Source organism: Pteronotus mesoamericanus, unplaced genomic scaffold (assembly GCF_021234165.1).
Source record: "Pteronotus mesoamericanus isolate MK-2021 breed Mesoamerican mustached bat unplaced genomic scaffold, CSHL_Meso_final contig_246, whole genome shotgun sequence".
Classification (NCBI taxonomy): Eukaryota; Metazoa; Chordata; class Mammalia; order Chiroptera; family Mormoopidae; genus Pteronotus; species Pteronotus mesoamericanus.
In genome coordinates, this window is record NW_026555104.1 from 13,233,247 (window position 1) to 13,250,057 (window position 16,811).

At 47.4% G+C, this 16,811-nt stretch overlaps 1 protein-coding gene across 1 annotated transcript in view; it reads left to right on the forward strand.

Annotated features, from left to right (window-relative positions):
* RPA1 (replication protein A1) overlaps positions 1 to 2,714 on the forward strand; it is a 43,114-nt gene extending 40,400 nt beyond the window's left edge. Inside the window, exons 16-17 of the mRNA XM_054573320.1 lie at positions 148 to 234; positions 1,768 to 2,714. Coding sequence (XP_054429295.1) covers positions 148 to 234; positions 1,768 to 1,872 — 192 coding nt within the window. The 3' untranslated portion in view covers positions 1,873 to 2,714. The remainder of the gene's footprint in view (positions 1 to 147; positions 235 to 1,767) is intronic.
* Positions 2,715 to 16,811: the final 14,097 nt, after the last annotated feature.

Below are 16,811 nucleotides of genomic sequence, written 5' to 3' on the forward strand. Positions count from 1 at the left end.
CCTGTAGATTAGTCATTCCTGAGTAATTTTAAACCACTGGGGTGATAATTTTCTCAGATTTTTCTCAAAGTCTTTTTAAAAGTCTGACAAATATTTTCAAATGGGTCAGTAGTTTTCAGGTCTGAAGTTTTCTATTTCTTTTCGCAGAACGAGCAAGCATTTGAGGAAATCTTCCAGAATGCCAACTTTCGATCTTTCATATTCAAGATCAGGGTCAAACTAGAGACCTACAATGTAAGTCAGGTCACCGCGCTGCGGCAGGGTCAGCGGTGGGGCTGCGGGGGTCTGCCCACCACGCATTGCGGTATTGGCCGCCAGTCAGTTGCTCACTGTGTGCCTGACCCAACGCTAAGCGCCCTGCGTGTATGATTCACTGAAACTTCCCAACACTGAGGTACCACTGTCGTCCCCATTTTCAGATGAGGAGCGTCCTTAGAGGTTCGGTGTCTCGTCCAGTGTCGGGCATCTGGGGGAGGAAATGCTACGTGGTCTTTTCAGTTAGAACCTGGGGTTTTTCTTTATGTACAAACAAAAGAATGATAATATGTCTAATGGACTTGCATCTTCCACAAAGTCTGGGTTCTAAAGTCAGTATATAAAACAAAGACCACATGCAGTTAAAATTACCTTGAAAATTCCTTAAATTGCCCAGAATATCATACAGTTGTGTAGTCATAATAAAACAGCATTTATTGAGCAGTTAACTGTCTGCCAGATTGTGTTCTGCACCCTTTACTTTCCATTTATAACCTCACTAGATCGTGACAGTGACTCTATATGTAGGAACTATTGTTATCTCCATTTCACCAGTGAAAAATGTCACGTACAAGAGAATAAGTAATTTCCCCAAAGTCATATGCTAACAAGTGGCAGATGTCAGATCCCTAGCCGGGCAGTCCAAGTGCAGAACTTCGCTTTTAACCATGTGTAGAAATATAACTGTGCTGAGTAATTACTGAGCCTGCTACAGTGAGCGAGCCCCGGAGGTAGGCTCTGCCGCCTCTGGGCGTCACCCCGCTCTGCCTATAAAGGCACTGATCAATCAAGGAGGGAGGATTCTGAGAACATCTCTACTTGTTTCAGGGTTAACTCCTTCTGTTCTATTATTAGACCTTCATCTTCATCCCTGGTGATAAATGTGTTTGTTTTCATAAGCATTAAGTGAGACTAAGAATCACGTGCCCGTGAGACAATGTGTGAGTGAGTTGGGCTCAGGGAGGGATCTGAAGGGTCATTCAGTCCCTGCGTGGCTTGGATGGGGAAGGTGAAGTGCAGAGAGGTTGCCTCTGGCAGAGCTGAGGTGGGGCCCAAACAGGTCTCCCTCCTCTGCCACAGGTGTCACACTCAGCTCTCAGAACCAGCTGTGTGGCTTTAGGCAAGCCACTTGTCTTCTCTGGGTTCTTCCCCCCCCACCCCTCCATAAGGAGAATGTATTGCTCCTGGTAAGCCCGCTGAGGGCCATCGCACTGGATTCCAGGTTTCTGCGTGTTGGGGGCAGGAGGGAAGGGTGAAGAGAGCCTGTGTTGAAGGGAGGTCTCTGTCCACTCTCCCAGCCCTGGAAATTTTGGGCTTGGCCCTCACTCACAATTTTTTCTTTATTGGAATGACTGAACTCTGGATCTAGCACGATAACATATCTAAGGGATGTGCATGTGTTTGTGTTTTCTCCTGCTGGGATCATTGAAACCACTGAAGCGAAGGGGGCTATCCCCGTGGCTGCTGCCACGGGCTTTCCTTGATTCACATGCTGCTTTTCTCTCCTCAAAGGATGAGTCTCGAATCAAGGCCACCGTGATGGACGTGAAGCCCGTGGACTACAGAGAATATAGCAAAAGGTTGATCATGAACATCAGGAGAAATGCAGCACTGTGAGAAGAGCAATGCTGATTGGGCAGAAGTTTGAAAATAAAGAGCTGAATGAAATTGATTTCTTCTCACCTCCTGTGCCACAATTTCACATTAGCTTCGTGGCACCTAGAGCCTCTTTATTGGTGGACTGAGCGATTTCCTATCTTACGTGCACCTTGCAACCCACTGGTAGACAAAGGAAACTAGGCTCAGGTGGCTGTGGTGTGAACGGTCAGACCCAGGGGGTCGGATGGCGGGTAGTGTAGTACCAGTCACTTTCTCTGTCTTCAGACTTCTGTTGGTTTTATTAGGATTTCATTACCTTCGAGCAGGAATTATGTCCCGAGTAACTGACCCTACATCTGCGGATGGCGAAATAAAGTTTATAACCAGAGTTTCTGCCTCTCCAGGAGCGACACCTTCACAGCCTGGGTCCCTGCTCGGGTGAGAGCGCCAAGAAGTGGTTGTGTGGGACCTGGGCGTCTCACTAAGCATGTCTTCCCAGAATTCAAAGGCTCCCTTTCTAGCGGGGCCACACGTTGGTAATGCTTGGAATGGCAATAGGGTAGAATTATTCATCAAAGACTTATCTTTTATATCTGAAGAATATCCTTCCTTCGGGGTTTAATAGACCAAGTCAGATAGGTCTGATATTAATCAAAATCGTCTCTTCTGAGGAAGGCTGATAAGCATTGACTTGCTGTCCCCTAGGGACACCCAGGCAACTACAAAGCCCAGCTTTAGTTTTCACTTAAATTAATGTTGCATTTCAGTTGGCGGACACACACTCCTTACCTATACATATTCCTTGATTAAGGCTCTGTTAAATAGGGGAGATTTTGAACAGAGTAGCCCTTGTTTCCCTTGCTTTGTTTTAATAAAGAGTATATTCTTTGCTTGCGAATCCTACTTTCTTTGAATGCTGAGGGTTCTTCTAACTGGAAAGCAATTAATTAGCCTTCATAATAACTGTTCACTTGGGGGAGATGTTAACTCATTACAAACTTGAACATCAGTCCAAGGCACAGAGATCATTCTTCCTAATGCTTGAAACCTGAAATTCATCTTTAAAAGAATGAAAACACTACAAACAAAAAGCCACTGTGCCCAAGAATGCTGATGATCTGGCACTTTGGGATTTTATTGATGTTTACACAGCAGTCTAACACCAACCAGCCTTTGAAATGTGTAGAGAGTGAGCTGGTAAGAAAACAGTAATTATGCTACTGGGCTTTTCAGTCAGCAAGAGCATGCTTGCTCTGTGTGTTCCTAATCATATTAATTATCTATCCGGTTGCGGCAGCCCACTTCTTGGCATTTGCCGCACATCCCTCTTTGAGTTCCCCGGGCAGCGGGATGACCTGGGTTTTGATTTGTGCCAGTGCAACGTATGGAGGCCCTTTGTGGAGCTGTAGTGATGATATCCTGTCTGTTTCATCCTTAGCTGTCCCCTTGTGGGAGGAACTAGCGGCTCCAGGCAGGATGGCTCCTGCTGCTCAGAACAGACATAAAGAGTCTTTTTCTCAAGCCCGCTAATTGTTTAGACACATTCTAGTCTCCGAAGATGGTCACTGGGCTGCACTTGATTCTTTTGCTGAGGCCTCAACGATTATTGTGGAAGTTTTTTTCTGCATGACCTTGTTCATAAAGCACTGGCTAGAAAATTAAATCTTCACTGTTCTGCATTGACACATCAGGGGTTGGAAGTGGTAAGCTAGCTTTCTGTCCAGTAACCAGTATTTTATATCTACCCCTCCCAGCATTCCCTGCCTCCCCGGCCCCCTCCCTACACGTCTATCTACTGGCAGTGTTACCATGACGCATCTCAAGAGTACCAGTCACCACGTGTCCTCAGTGATCATGTGATGAAACCAGCGTATCTACACGGATGTGATTAGGAATCCATGGGGTTGCTTGGGGGGAGGGCAGCAACCTCTAGGGAGGGTGTTCAGCAGATTTCCCTACTAAAAATCGGATCACCAGTAGAGGAGCATCAGAAATTGGCTCCACTGTTATGCTTTTAAGAGATTTAGGTCCCTGAAGATTGCCTAAATAGATTCTGGCCCACTGCTCTTAGAATTCTCTTGGATATAGTTTACTCAAAAGGCTGTTCATGTCATTCTGTTCCTCATCTTTCACTTAGAGATCGATGCTTATTTTGCATGTGCCATGACATCAGCGTTAAGCAATTAGGAAAAAATCTAATCATTTCGCCCTTATTTTAAATGGTTCTTGGATTCCCTCCAGTCTCGTGAAGGAGGCAAGAAAAAAAATAAAAGCGTAATAATCTGATTTCTGTCCATATTTTTAGTGTTTTATGCTTTTCCATTAAAGCCTTGCTAATCTCTAGTGTGCTGTTCTGACTTTTTTGAACTTCAGGGTCAAAAGTTTCCCCCTCCCCGACTTGCCCCTCCCCCGTGAGTGGCCTGTCTTCAAAAAGGATAAATAATATTGATCATGGTATTTAATACACTAATGAAACCCATGGTTATTGAGTACATAATTAATATACTGTCTAAAAGTGAAGTTCAGCAGCCCAGTATATAAAGGTTTCTATTGACTTGTGTTTCTTTGGCGATATGCCTTCTAAGGTTTTATTTATAGAAAATGAAACAGGTTATTTGGTCTCCTTTCCTTCTTTTCACTTGTTAGAAGGCCACTTACTCCCCTAGTAAATTGATTGTTTCCTTATCTCAAAGAGAGGATTTCTTCCCTACCCCCTACCCTGCCACCTTTTTATGTGGTTGTTAGCTCTTAGATTTATAATCCACTCTGTTGATAGAGTTCTGGCTTTTATAAACACTCTTAGCATATTTTATTATTAAACTGATGTTAAGTATTGTTAATGTCTGTTAAAGGGAAGGAACGGGGTCTGTTTTGATCATTATTTCTTATGCAAGTAATTCGTGTTCATTGTAGAAAAATAACCTGCAGATAAGAAAAAATAAAATTACCCATAATCCCACCAAGTCAGCAAGAATCACTTGTGTAGCTGACTACTTTTTTCTATGCATAGAAGTATAGTTTTGATTTAAAAAAAAGGGAGGGGGACTATACTATGCATACTTTTCTCCTAGCATAGACATTCTATGTCAATAAAAATAGACCTGCACGATTTTAATTGGTATTTGGCTATATGGATGTGTAAATTTATTGAGCCTATTCACTTACTGAGTGCTTATGCCTTTTTTTTTTTTTAAGATTTCATTTATTTTTAGAAAAGAAGGGAGGAAGAAAGAGGGAGAGAAATATTGATTGGTTGCCCCTCACATGCCCCCAACGGGGGACCTGGCCCCCAACCCAGGCATGTGCCCTGACCGGGAATCGAGCTGGCGACCTTTGGATTTGCAGGCCAGGGCTCAGTCCACTGAGCCACACCAGCAAGGATGTCATGCTTTCTAATCGTTACCCTAATCTCAGCTTCTGGTGGTTTCGAGCATTTATCCTTTGTGGGGCGGAGAATGTATGCTTCCTCTTCTTGTTCTCTCAGGTTCTCTGATTGCTTTTCTTTTGCTTCAGTCTAGTGATAACCCCTGTAACGCTGTATACCATGAGGGGCTGGCAGGTAACCTGGGCGGGCCCTAGAAGCCTCTGGAGCCAAGCAGATAGACTGATGTGCAGAGGAGAGGGGCGAAGGCTGCGGAGCCACTGTCGATGCGTCCCGCCCACCACACCGCGGGGTTGTGCCTCCTGTGGAGAGGCCCAAACCCTCTTGTTTTCTGCTGGTGTGGCAGAAATGGCCTCTTGAGAACACATTTGAGTTACTTTAGAAATCAACCTGATTCTTTAGCCAAATCAATCAGTTAACGATTATTAAATCTTTTAATTACATTCGTGTTGGTGGTTTTGTGAAGTTGAGAACAGTATGTCGCATTGGTCTTCATTGACCACCTGTCCTACTCATTCTAGGTGATTTTAAATCAAGATACCCTTGTCCCCAAGAACTGGGGTCTATTTGGAGCTAAGTAGTAATATCACAAGTCAATGTAAGAGTCAAGAAATGGGGAAATCCCTGGAGATGAAAGTCATCAGGAGAGATATTACAAAGAATTGGGTGATCGGAGACATACAAACTGTAGCCTTCACGCAGGTCGAGCGCTGTCTGATCTATGTGGGGAAATGTGTGCGACACCTGGACACAGTCACTCTGTATTTAGCACTGACGGGTGGAGCTACTAGAGGCCAGGGGAGCTAGGTAGACAGCACCCAAGGAAGCTGGGTTCCTTATGTGCGTTCCTTACTTGTATTCTCTCTTGCCAGCCCCCTAACTCTTGCATTCTGACTTTCCAGTGAACTTGTACTTGAGACTTTAAACCAACCCCCGGGCCGTTTTTAAAACCTCCCAGCTTTTCCTGGCTCTTAATTGCTGTCACCGTGCAGCCCCTGCTTCTTAGTTGTTGATAAGTCTCAAAATAACAGGATTTTCAAGTAAACAACTTTTTTTTCCAGCCTTGAATATAGACCACTCGCAAGACTTAATCCCACGTGCCTCGTGAGAAGTATTTATATCCAATTCAAAAGTAATCATGTAAACTTTTAATAATTGTGAGTCATTCTTATAAAATCATCCCCGCTCCCTAGTGTATTACCCAGTTGGTAATTGGAAGTTTGTGCTGTCATTAAAAATGACAGCTTCCTCAGATAACTTCCTTGGTGCTTGTAAGATGCAGATAACTCAGCCTATATTTAACTTGCGTGTGGCACAGCTTCCTCGCGGTGGTTAGGTAACCGAGGGGCTGGTGCTTGGTGAAGCGGGGGGCTCGCCGCAGGGAGCGAGCAGCTTTGTGCTCATGAATGCCATCCACTGAGCCGGAGTCAGCACAACCTGGACTTTCAAAAAATAAGCCCCAATTGGACTCTCATCTCTTGTCTCACAGTTGACACTGCTGTTCATGTTGAAGTTTATTTATATCTTCAGTCAGCCATGGTACAGAGGTCATTCCTATTGGCCTAAAATTTCAGAGGATTCTGTGTTTGCTTAGGGCAGCTGATCCCCGCGCGCCCCCCCACGCCCCCCCCCCCACCCCGCGCACTTCGGCTTGGAATGCAAAGCTCGTCTCCTGTGGAAGCTTTTCTGCCTCCATAGCCCCCTACTCCCACCTCCACCACCGTTTCCTTCTCCACTATTTATTTTAAATTCCAATAGCTTAGAAGGTGCATCTCCATAAATGAGCTCTACTCCTCTAATGGGTTCTCTCCAGGCTGCAAACCTTCCATAAAGGAGCCACTAATTAAGCCGAAAACGGTTTGTCTTGCTTAGCCACGTTCCATGAATCTAGCAGTCAGTTTAGAAAATGGCAACATCCTTCTTTATAGCTATGATGTTAATAATATTCTTTTGTCTTTCCGCCAGCGGGGAGGGCGGGGTGGGGGGGGGGTGTGGTTCCTGTTTTGTCTTTCCATCTTCAAGAGGAAAATTCGTTCCCGTGGACTTTTATTTTTACGAAAGCCCTTAGTAAAGTCGCTCTTTAAGGATCAAACCCACCTGAGCCTCCCTGGTTGGGGAACGCTGCTGTGGGAGAGAGGCTCGATTTGCAGTGGAGACACGCACAGGTGTTCAGGGAAGATGCCTGTCAGTCAGCGGGGCCCCATGTTGGGGGCGGCCTGAACGGCTCTCTTCCCTTCCCGTCTGAGGGAGAGTTGAAGGTGTTAGCAGGCTTCCCCGGGTGGCATCACTCACGGGGGGGATGTGCGTGCCGCAGCCGCGTGCTGCACATGCCTCCTAATAGAACCTTTAGCTCCTGGAGCCAAGTCTCATTTTGTGTGTTATTAAAGTGCGGGCGGCTAGGAAAAGCAGAGCCCTCTTAATTAGAGAGCGACATCCTTGCATAGTACTAGTGTTCCGTTTGTGGCATAATTGTCACAGCAAATTACCAGTTAGGTTAAATATTGAGCTGGTAGTTCTCGGAGCTTCAATTATTTGCTCCGCCCCGCCCTCCCCACCCCTCCTACCCTCGCCATCACCTGCTATCCTGCTCTTCCAACTTGGTCTTCTGCCAAGTGGTAGCTTTTAAGTGAGGCTTAGAGAAGATACACTTTACAGCGGGAGCAATAAATCTGGCTTTGGGCAAGTTATAAGATGCCAAGAACATCTGAACGAGGGGTGCAGTTTTTGCTCTGTGTGCGGGGGAGGGAGTGCTGGGTCATTTACGGATCTTCTAACTCCAGCTATAAAACTACTAGGTCAGTCAGTGTATCGAACCTGGGGATGCTAATGTGAAAGCCCTACTGGAGGTGCCACAAGAAATGAAAGGAAATAGAAGACTTAGTTCCTTCCCTAAATCTTAATCCGAGAGGGGAAGGCCCCCACCCTGCAGGAACACTTCAGAAAGGAGCCGAGAGAGACGCAGAGCCAGAGCCGGGTCGAGGGTGTGGCGGAGGGGAGGGGTCGGGCTCTGGTGGGGGCAGTCACACAGCCAGAGCCTTGTGATTGCGGGAGAAGAGTGGGTTGGCAGGGAGAAAAGTCGGCTTCAAGCTGAAAGAATGGCACCCACAGGAGGAACGAGAGTGGGGGACAGTAAACCGGGTGCAGGTGACAAGGGAATTGGTTCAAGGGGGGAGATTTTTGTAGAGAGATAATAAATGAAGTGGCTGAACATCAGGAGAGCAGCCCCACCTTCATTTTCTTGAGGCTTGATACTTACGCCCTTAGGAATGCGGTCTCAGTGTGTGTTTTTTGTCTTTAATTGACCTTTCAGTGGTTCCTAGGTGGGCATTCTGGCAAGCCAGGGGCCCAGGGCAGCCTGCTCTGCTTAGCCAAGTAAAGAGCTGAGGAAATCCTGCAGTGGATGTCATTGGAGTGTTGTGCACTCAATTCCTCACAAGCTTCATGCTGGGCTGCTCATTTTCTTTGGACAAAGATAGACTGGCTCCCTCTCTTGTTGATGGCATGAAATTCTCTCTCTCATTATGGCTCGTGTGATAACTTTGGTCGCGGTGGCGTGGGGATAATGAAGAGTCTCTTAATGGCTCCGGTTAAACCCGGTAACATCACTCTATCAACCTTCAGCCGACTGTGGGAATCTAACCTAGTTTCATATTCCTAAACATCTAAAACCTGCCCCTGGCATCTTCAAAGAGCTAATAAGGAGCCAACCGTCACTTCTCTGTTTCCCAGAGCGTATTTATAAGCCAGTGCTAATTTCTTGACTCTGGAATTGTGTGTCTCTTGCAATTCCAGCTCCCTGGCCTGAGGTCACTGTCCTTGGATAAACTTGTGGCTGAAGTTATTTCAGCCACAGCATCACCCTTCTCTGCCTCTTAGCTACTGGCATGCTGGTTTGGTACCCCCAAAGGAAGAGGACTCATTTTATTCTGGAAAATGGGGAAATGAGTTTGCTTCAGGACCTGCCTATGTCTAATGAGTCCAATCTGTAATCAGAGTTTGCTCTGTGTATGAGGTGCGTATGTTCGTGTATTTGCGCATGCATGTGCCAGGTGCCTAGGTGTGCCGTTGGCTTAGATAATATGCTCAGCAACAGCTGCTATTCACTCATGTTGCTCCACTTCCATCCAGCTCTTTAGAGAGCTGTGGGTGTGGTCATCCTACCACCCCTTTGTCTTGAAAATTTCACCTATTCACCCCCAAATGGAGAAGTAGCCCAGTGGGATAGGAACGTCAAGGCAAGTTTTTGATGCACCTGAACGATTAAGGAAATGAGGCCACAATCTAAGACAGAAGAAGGGAGAACGGAGAAGGACTGGAAGAACAAGCATAGGTGGGGAGAGAGGTCATTTTAACCTAAATTAACTAATGGAAATAACAATTACGAACAGCAATGAGAGCAATCATTCCGTAGCCAGAACTACATGACCATGACAAATGGCTCTCCTGGGAAAGAGGGTGCAGCCTGCTGCCCTGGAAGTGGGGGGAGGGGTGTCTCCACCAACCAGGGGCAGGAGGCAGGTCCAGTGGCTGCCTGAGTCAGCCTGGAAGTTGAAATCGCTGGAGCAGTTTATAGAAACCAGAGTGATCTGTGGTGCACAATCTACTGTAGGCAGGATCCAGCGATGATGGCATAAATGTTTCAAATGTGCTCAGGGTAATTAGTTTTGAATTACCATGTGCATATTTTAAACATTTAAATGATCATCCCAGGTTTTCGAAAACAGCTTCGCATGGCTTCATGTCAGTCCCCCTCCTGGGGTGGCCTCCCCACGGGAAAGCAGCCAGTATGATCGCTCTGGATGGAGCCAGGTGGAGCATAGCCGTTCTGCAGCTTCAGCGAAGGCAGCAGGAGCTGAACTAAACCCTCGGATAAAGGGGGATTAGGCCGTACGTAGCCCCTGGTCCTGGCGCAGCCAGCTGGCCCAGGACCTTCCTTCCTCCAAGCCAATGTCGGTTGTGCCAGTTTTTCAAAAACGATTTGTTCAGCTTTTAAGTGTTCCATTGTGCGTGAAAATGCAATTCTTTTTGAGTAGGATTTTTTGTTGTTGTTGTTTTGTTTCATGAAGCTCTGGACAGCTGGGAATCTTGAGAGATGATTAGCCAGGTAGAAACGACGCATAGTGTTTTAAACCAGTGAGCATGTCTACAAGTCATTCAGGGCCAACTGCCTTCCAGCAACTTCAGTCTCCCCAGTGTTTGGCCCAAAATGCAAACTGCAGTTTCAAAAATCCCCAATGCAGTTAACGGTGGAAAGGGCAAAGGTTTTCATGCTGTATCCCCTCGAGCCTCCCTGCCCCGGCAATAGTCGTTAAAGGAGCTTCCAGACGTCCTTTCCTCTTTGGGAGGGACTGTGTAGTCAGGTCTCTAACTTTACGGACCTAAATTTGGAGCAGTGGCTTGGAAAAGCTGCCCTGCATCCTTTTCTCCCCGTTAGGTGCTGTTTCTCCAGCAGGGGGAGCCGGGAGAATGAAAACTCAGTCAGTGCCTGAGACCCTCGAGTGGGAGCTATCTGTGCTTAGATCCTGATTGAATGAAAATTGTTCATTATGCAAACTGTCTGGTTCAATGCACAGAGGCGGCCCCCAGGCACAAACCCCAAGTAGTTGCTTTTTCTCTCCCCAGATTAAAACATATGAATTGCTTTGATGTAATCTTATAACAAAGCCTAATAGAAATTTTATTTCTTCTGAAGTTGCCTGTCATTTCTTATTGCCCCCCTTCTTTTGTCCTATTCACACCCTTATAGTCAGGGATATGCAGTTCAGGGTAGACTGTATTTGAGGAAGAGAACAGTGTGTTTTTCTTGACAGTTGCCCAGGTTATTTAAATACAGTTACACTGCTTGCAATATTTTTAATCTCTTGGTTCCCCCCCCCACTGCTATTTATCATTTTAATGGAATGTTACAGAATATCATGTTATGCAATGTGTTTAAATTGATAAATTATATTAGAAAAATATTAGGATTTTTTAATGGTAAGTGGGTTTTATAGAAATATTTTCTCATTAGTAGATCAGCTGCTTGCAAGGATTTGGGAATAAGCTATATTTATGACCTATTTGGCTAATTAAAATTAAAGCATAATTTTAGCATGAAGTTCCTGCAAGACTTTGCAGAGAGGGTGGAGGAAGAAACTTGCCCAAATCCAGTTACTTTTAAATGTCAGTTGCCATAACAACTTCACATGAGCCATATTTTTACTTGAAAATTTCTGTTAGGATTCAGTTGCTATAATAATTTGCCTCAACTCTTTTTAGGAGACATACTTTCCTATTTTCCTTTTGTGACCATTTCAAGGCTTTTATTACTGTAACGAAAATGACCATGTAAAGATCAGCTCTTCTGGACCCTGACCAGTGTGGCTCTGTTGGTTGGGTGTTGTCACTCAAAGCAAAAGGTCACTGGTTTGATTCCCGGTCAGGACACATGCCTGGGTTGCAGGCCCGGTCTCCAGCTGGGGTGTGTGTGATTGATGCTTCTCTCCCTCTCGAAGAATAAATAAATAAAATCTTTTTTTAAAAATCAACTCTTCCTTTTTCCATGTGCAGGAGCTGGGTGGCCCCCCAAAGAGAAGTGTGGGCTACAGGAAACTGCACAGAGGGCGCTCCCTGGCCAGGATGGCGGAAGGGCCAACATCTAGCTGTCCATTGCCACAGCCACCGGTACCCTTCTGGGTGGGAATGATTAAGCCAACAGAATTTTTTGAAGTGCGACTCTTCAGTTTCCTTGGTCCTGGGGCTTTGCGTAAGGCAAAGACCTGCCTGACTCTCGAAGGAAACATGGGTCCACTCATGTATTCTGAAGACCTTTTGGCTGCCATCAACTTGTGGTTCACTGGAACTGCTTGCATCTGAGGCCGCATGAGGCAATCCCCAAAGTACTTACTTAGAAGCTAAGTGGCAGCAAAGTAAAGTTCAGTGCCCCTCCTTTCTCTCTTTGGCTGTTAACCTTAATTCACTAGACAACACAACCTCAGAGAAGCCACCTGCATCTACGATCTCTTCTGGTCCCACACACACCAGAGGGGACGTGTTCCCGCCAGCCTGTCTGGAGCCAGCATCGCTGAGGACAAGCTCATGGTCCCAAGGAAAAGCTCTTGCAGGATGGAAGAACATTTAATTTCAAAAGACTTCTGGTCCCATCTCCTCCTCCAAACAGCCTGGGTGCCTCCAAACAGCCTTGCTCATCTCCGTGGCCCTGGCGGAAGCTGCCATCAGTCTCCGATGACCCCACCGCGGCTTTCATGACCACAGCTCCCCTTCCTGGGCCGTGGCCATGGCCCCGCCTCTCCCTCTCCTGTCTTTCCTCCCCTCTGACCCCAACTCTTTGGTGTGATCACAAATAGTCCCATCTTTTGGGGGACTCTGAAGCACCCAAAGGGATTGTGGGGCTCCTGTAAGAGGATAGCCGAGAAAGAGGGGACCTAATTGCTGTCCTGCTTCTCTTGGGGACTCATCACTGGGCATTCCACTTGACCTCCTGACATCTTCCCCTGTGCAGTGAGAGTAATGTCTGCCCCCCGCCCCACAGGGCAGTGGTAAGTGGGAAAGAAAGCGCATACCAGGTTCCGCGAGTGTGCAAGCGCTAACGTGCTTTCTGCTCGGGGTGAACCAGACTTTGGAGGTTCGACACTTACACTCTAGCAGAATCAGCTGGGCGGGCAACATGAGCTGCTCTTTTCAAGTCTCAGTGATGTGCCTGCGGAAGAGGCTGTGGTAAAGGTTTGCATCTGTTTGGGGATGTTCAACATTTTGATTGTTCTGTACACGTCCGCTGAAATGTAATACTTGACATTTCTCAGGCACCAGTTGGGCCTTTTTTTTTTTTTTTTAAAGCCGTGTGTAACTGAACTACACGTTCAGGGGAATTGAAATAAAACATTATTGCTCGGTTGAGATGTGAAGCTGGCGTTTCTGCTTCATCCTCACCCTCCGTTGAGAACTTGCCTCCTTCCCTCACTCTCGGGCCCCCAGACACAGGAAGCAGGCTGCCCCTTCGCCCATGAGGGAAGCAGTGTGGAAAGGAGACGGTCTGGCAAGTATGCAGTCAGACAGATCTCGGTTCAAATCTCACCTCTTCTTTTTTTAAAACATATGTATATTTTACTTACAATTTTTCTATTGATTGGTTTGAGAGAGAGAGAGGAAGAGGGAGAGAGAAAGAGAGAGAGAGAGAGAGAGAGAGAGAGAGCAAGAGACAGAAACATCGACTTGTTGACCCACCCATTCACGCATTGCTTGGCTGACTCCCCCACACACCCTGACCAGGGATTGAAACCGCAACCTGGAGCATCTCACCAACTGAGCCACCCTGCTGGGCCCCAATCTCACAGCATCCACCTAGCTAACCTCTGAATTCATTCCCTCATCGATGAAGCATGGATGATGATAATGCATACCTTTCAGGCCTGTTGTGAGAATTTGGAATGGTATACATGAAACATCTAGCGTATAATGGGTTAATTTTTTTAAATTGCAGTAACAGTTGCTATGCTTTCTTGTGGAAAGACCGACATTCCTTTGGTCAGTCTGGCCCAGCAGTCAGTCCCCTGTGACCTCTGGAGGGATATTTTCATCCCCTCAACTGGGTAGAATGAGGCAGTTTTCTGGGAGTCCCCTGGTGACCTTCATTTCTAGATCTCCCAAAGGCCAGTAGGGGACAGTGGGTGGCTGGCATTACAGGTAGGTCTGTTTTGACTCACCAAATAAAGCGTTTTCTAATTATCGGAACAACCAATGACATAATAGGTCACATTAGAATATAATGAGCTTCTACCCTTTTCCCATTACGAAAAGGCTGGTAAACATTTGCAAAGCCTCTGCAGCAGGGAAGCCCTGTGCTTGTTCCTGGTAATTTCGAGCCTTGGATGAGGACAGATGTCAGGAAAAATACCCTGCCTTCAGTGTTTAGCGTAACCCCTCCCTTCTGATTCCCTAGGATGCCTCGTGGGCTTGGCGCTCCGCTCTGGCCTGCCATCCTAGAAGCCACCGCAGAGAGAAGGTTCTCAGTGCTGAGTGACACTCTGAGATGGGGAAATGGTTTTGGGAGCTATAGCCTGACTTAGAGGAAAGGCTCAGTGTCCCTGTGGCTTTGCGACAGAGCCCACATCACAGGAACCTCCAGGGCAAGCAGAGTGTCTGTGAGAGAAGGTTTGCCTTGGGAGCAGTTCTCCGGGTGGCTTTGGCTGTCACACTTCACCCATGTCACACATGGGCGAAGGGGCAGCCTGCTTCCTGTGTCTGGGGGCCCAAGGGTGAGGGAAGGAGGCAAGTCCTCAACGGAGGGTGAGGACTTTTGGGGTGACTCCCGAATGACATGTCTAACAGAACCTGTAAATGTGACCTTATTTGGAAAGCAGATCTTTACAGATGTAATTATGTTGAAGATCTCAAGAGGAGATCATCCTGCATTAGGGTGGACCCTAAATCCAGTGACAAGTGTCCTTAGAAGAGAAGAGAAGGAGAGAGGATACACGGAAAACAGAGGCAGACATTGGAGCGAGGCTGCGGCGTGCCAGGGGCACCAAGGACCGCTGGCAGCCGCCGGAGACAGAGAGGCATGGGACAGACTCGCCCTCAGAGCCTCCGGAAGAAAACAGCCCTGTTGATGCCTTGATTTCAGATTTCTGGCATCCAGCTCTGGAGAGAATACTTCTCTGTTGTGGTCAGCCCCCCAGTTTGTGGTCACTTGTGTCGGCAGGAACTAAGAAACCTACGGCTGTCATCCTGCGGCCCTGAATCCTCTCCTGCTCTTTGAGCTGGGTCAGTGAGGGCCGCCATGGGCTCACCCACATTTCCACTGTATTCCATGAACTACTGGGACTTCTCTTCCCGGTTCTTCTGCTGGGCTCCTCGCCTCAGCACTCACCCGTCTCTATCCCCAAATGCTAGCTGGTGTCTGCTTTCTCCCACCTCAGCTACGGTTGTATCATATCCTTAGTGGCCGGGGTTTTATTGCTTAATGACGTCTAAGCCGCAGCGCAAAGAAACACAGGGCCATCGGCACAAGGCCTGTGCCCCATGCAAAAAAGGCACGTCACCCACAGTGGGAACATTTTTGAAAATCACCTCAAAGGAAAGAGTAGCACTAAGCATGCAGTAAACAGCTTTCAGCCAGCCTGTCAGCCCTACATTTAATCTGTTTTGACCTGGACACAGCTGGTATCCTCTCCTTTGTTCGGCATCTTATTTGGAACTGGCAGTGGTCAAGTGCCCACTGTTGTTGTGAGTTTTCATGTTGAAAAGCATTTTAATGAGAGAATTGGCACCATGTTCTGCACCTCGGTGGTACTGTTCCCTCGGCACAGTTTTTAGCTAAGGGGTTTAGGGGTTTCGATCTCGCATATAACGCAGAAGGCCCCGCCGAGACTATTCTTTGGAGACAAGCATGAGGCAAATACTGGTTTCCAAAATTTGCAGATCAGCCTGGCGGGGGTTGGGGGGCGGAGCGCAGCCTGGAGGCAGACCATGCAGGAGGGGTGGGAATTTTCCATCCCACCCACTGCAGCCCCCAGGCCAGCCCCCTGCTCTCTCCCGGGAGGACCCCTGAACCACCCCCCGCACCGGGTGTGCTTCTCTGAGCTATGCTGGCCCATCCCGCCTTTCAGAGAAAGACACGTTTCTTCTCTGCGCAGCCCAGGATTAGCATGGAAATAGAGACATCATTCTTTAGGGGACCTCTGTTGACATCTCCCTCACACATCCGTATTGGGGAATGGGTCCCTGGGCCGTGCTCTGAGGAGAGAGGATACATTCATCCTGCCGCCTGGCAGGTGGTACCCAGGCACTCCGGCAATGCACCCTGTCGCTACAGAATGTCAAACATTCTGGCCGTCGCGGTCTCCCAGCCAGGTTCGGATGTCTGAAGAGCAGCGGTCTTTTCTAATTCTCAGGACTAATGAGAGCCTTTCAAACCTTTCTCTCTCTCTCTCTTTCTCTCTTTCTTTTTTCTTCCTTTTTAATATTATTTTTTCTGTCTGTGTGAAAGCACCAAGCACTAAATGCTGCTGAAAATGAAGGGATTTGTCAAAAATCAGAAAGGGAGGGGAATAGCCAATGTGACCCCCAACAGCAACAGCTGAAAGGTCGTGCATCATGGCCCACCCCCGTTCCTCAGCGGGGGAGCGCCTGGTGCTGGCCTTGCTGCCACTGCTCTGTGGTCCTGCGTGGTCACGAGGAACTCAAGCACCAGGGTAGTCTTCCAATGACGCCACATTCAAACAACATCCATTTACCTTTCACGCGCCTCTGCTTTGCTTCTTAGTTCCAGCGGAGTTTGTCTTCCAAGGAAGCCTCTTTTGCCCACAGAATCCATTTCCTCCTCCTCCTGTGGAGATGCTGTGGTCTCACGTGCATTTTATGGCAACAGATTGTGATCTGGGGAACGCGGTTGTGATTGTGATCCAGAAGGCAAGAGAGCTGCTGGGGGAGGGAGGCCCCTTCTGCGGAAAGGCAGCATCTTCCATGCAGTCCTCAGTGGTAACAGGGAGGGGCTCCAGAGGGGGAAGGCAGGAAGCTGCCGCACGAAGTGTAAATACGATGATTGTTGTCTCTTTCATGGGAAGTAAATAAATCA